At 37.4% G+C, this 2,593-nt stretch overlaps 2 protein-coding genes across 2 annotated transcripts; both read right to left on the bottom strand.

Annotated features, from left to right (window-relative positions):
- Positions 1-736: 736 nt before the first annotated feature.
- Positions 737-1,153, bottom strand: LOC141601809 (uncharacterized). Its single transcript, XM_074422115.1, has one exon. The coding sequence runs from the start codon at positions 1,151-1,153 to the stop codon at positions 737-739; it is 417 nt and encodes a 138-aa protein (XP_074278216.1).
- Positions 1,154-2,137, bottom strand: LOC141601808 (uncharacterized). The gene is made up of 2 exons (XM_074422114.1): positions 1,742-2,137; positions 1,154-1,441 (listed from the first exon to the last, which is right to left on the bottom strand). Exons 1-2 carry the CDS (start codon positions 2,135-2,137, stop codon positions 1,154-1,156), a joined length of 684 nt encoding a protein of 227 aa, XP_074278215.1.
- Between the last annotated feature and the right edge of the window lie 456 nt (positions 2,138-2,593).

Below are 2,593 nucleotides of genomic sequence, written 5' to 3'. Positions count from 1 at the left end.
TGGTCTTTATACACGACTTAAACAATTGAAATCGTAATTGAATAAGTTTGCAAGACAGTTTTGCCTTTTGTCGATTATGCGGTCTTAATTCCTTTTCCTTGCTTCTATATCTCTTATTCTCCCTCTATGTATTTTATTTTCAGATTTTATGATTGTATATGCTAGGGTAAGGTCCCCACTATTCTATTTATAATAGGTAGACAGGCAATTAGGAAATTCTACTATTGTTATTTTTATTTCCTTAAACAATATTACTATTATTATTTGTATTATTGACATTGATCGAGTGACTGTTGGTCAACATGGCAATGACACGACCAATTACTAAACTCCCGACAAAACCATTACTTATTATTTTATTATATTATTCCGTCTAATTTTTATTATAAATTATAAACATCATAATTAAATCATTAAACCCCATTTTAAATGCTACTAAAATATGGGGTATTACAGTCTTTGCCTCATAAATAGACCTTTATCCCAAAGTTCACTCCAAGTACTGCGAAAGGCCAAATAAACTCAAACTCAACTTAATATTAACTGCTTAAAACATACTTTACTTACTAAACTTCTCATCAAAATGCAGTAAAATATGAGATATTACATCATATCCCCCTAAAAAAAAGGGTTATGTCCCCGTAACCAACTAAATTTAAACAAAAAGATTAGGGTACTTATCCCTTATAGCAGCTTCAGCTTCCCACATAGCTTCCTCCACATTATGATTAGTCCACTAAACCTGCACTTTCCTGTCTAATATCTCCTTAGGCATCTTAACATAGGACATCTGCTCATCTATCTCCACATGCTCTGGCTTTAACCCATGAGTAGGATCACTCACATACTTCCTCAGTTGTGAAATATGAAATACATTATGAACCCTGTCCAAAGCTGGAGGTAGTGCTAATCGATAAGGTACGTCTCCAACTCTGTCTAGGATCTCATAAGGTCCAATAAACTTCTGACTCAATTTACCTCTCTTCCCAAACCTCATCACATCCTTCATAGGAGATACTTTGAGTAACACTTTGTCTCCTAACTCAACCTCTATCCCACTTCTCTTCAAATCTTCAAAACTCTTTTGTCTATCCTGCGCAGCTCTCATCTTCTGTCGAATAACCTGTACTTGCCCCACCATCTCCTGAATCATTTAAGGTCCCAACACCATTGCATCTGCTATGTCATCCCAACAAATTGGACTCCTGCACTTCCTCCCATATAATGCCTCAAAAGGTGCGATGCCATTGCTAGCATAATAACTATTATTATAAGAAAACTCAATCAAATCCAATCTCTCCTCCCATGTTCCACCAAACTCCATCACACAAGATCTCAAAATATCCTTCAGTGTCCGCGTAGTCCTCTCAGTATGACCATCCCTAGCAGGATAAAATGTTGTACTCATCTTCAACTGAGTCCCAATCATGGACTGCAACTCCTGTCAGAACTTAGAGATAAACCTCGAATCATGATGAGAAACAATATCTTTAGGCACACCATGAAGCTTCACCACATTCTTGATATAAGCCTTAGCCAACTCCGCCTTTCACCACGTATCTTTCATTGGAATGAAATGTGCTGACTTAGTTAATCTATCCACAATTACCCATATCATATTATACGGTTTTTAAGTCCTCGGCAAACCAATAATAAAATTCATATAAATGCTCTCCCACTTCCATTCTAGCACATCTAAAGATTGGACTTTACCTTGCGGTCTCTTGTGCTCTCCCTTCACCCTTTGACAGACTAAGCATCTTGCAACAAACGCAGCTACATCCTTCTTCATATTTGGCCACCACAAAGTCTTCTTCAAATCTTTATACAATTTATCTCCCCCATGCAAAACAGAATAAGGTGTAGACTTAGCTTTAGGAAGGATCTTTCTTTTCAATACATCATTATCTTGTACAAACCATCTTCCAGCAAATCTAAGACTGCCATCAGAATGAATCTCAAACTTAGAAACAACTCCAGTGTCCACGACACTGACCACGGCCGCACGCCATTTTTCGATTCTAGTATTGTATTTCTGCTTCTCCCTTATCCCAGCAGTCCATAAAGCATGGACAGATTTCCTACTTAGTGCATCTGCCACTACATTTGCCTTACCTTCATGATACACTATCTCCATGTCGTAATCCTCAATTAGCTCAATCCATCATATCTGTCTCAAACTCAACTCTTTATGGGTATAAATATTCTTCAAGCGCTTGTGATTAGAAAATAATTTAAATGTAGCTCCATAATGATAATGACACCATAATTTCAAGGCAAATACCACGACTCCCAGTGCTATATCATGAGTAGGATAATTCTCCTCATAAGGTTTCAACTATCTCGAGGCATAAGCAATTACCTTCCCATTTTACATCAGTACACAACTGTAGATACCCAGTATCTGCTGAGACTCCAACACACACCCGATGATTATCGGACTACAACATGCTTTGGAATCGCGTCGTTTGATCGACAGTTTGTGTACAACTTTACGTCGGAAAACTTAAAACCATTTCGAAAATAAAACATCTCAAAATATTTCAAAAATATCTGGAGTGTTTAATGCACGACGACGGGGTCGCAATGACAC

Source organism: Silene latifolia, chromosome 9 (assembly GCF_048544455.1).
Source record: "Silene latifolia isolate original U9 population chromosome 9, ASM4854445v1, whole genome shotgun sequence".
In the NCBI taxonomy this organism is placed as follows: domain Eukaryota; kingdom Viridiplantae; phylum Streptophyta; class Magnoliopsida; order Caryophyllales; family Caryophyllaceae; genus Silene; species Silene latifolia.
Note: the sequence above shows the minus strand (reverse complement) of the source record. Positions and strands in the feature narration are given on the sequence as shown.

Coding starts and splice junctions, on each gene's coding strand:
- LOC141601809 (XM_074422115.1), bottom strand. CDS start 1,153: ATGATTCAGGAGATGGTGGGGCAAGTACAGGTTATTCGACAGAAGATG.
- LOC141601808 (XM_074422114.1), bottom strand. CDS start 2,137: ATGGAGATAGTGTATCATGAAGGTAAGGCAAATGTAGTGGCAGATGCA. Junction 1,442..1,741: donor GATGCTTAGTCTGTCAAAGG/GTGAAGGGAGAG, acceptor AAGTTCTGACAG/GAGTTGCAGTCCATGATTGG.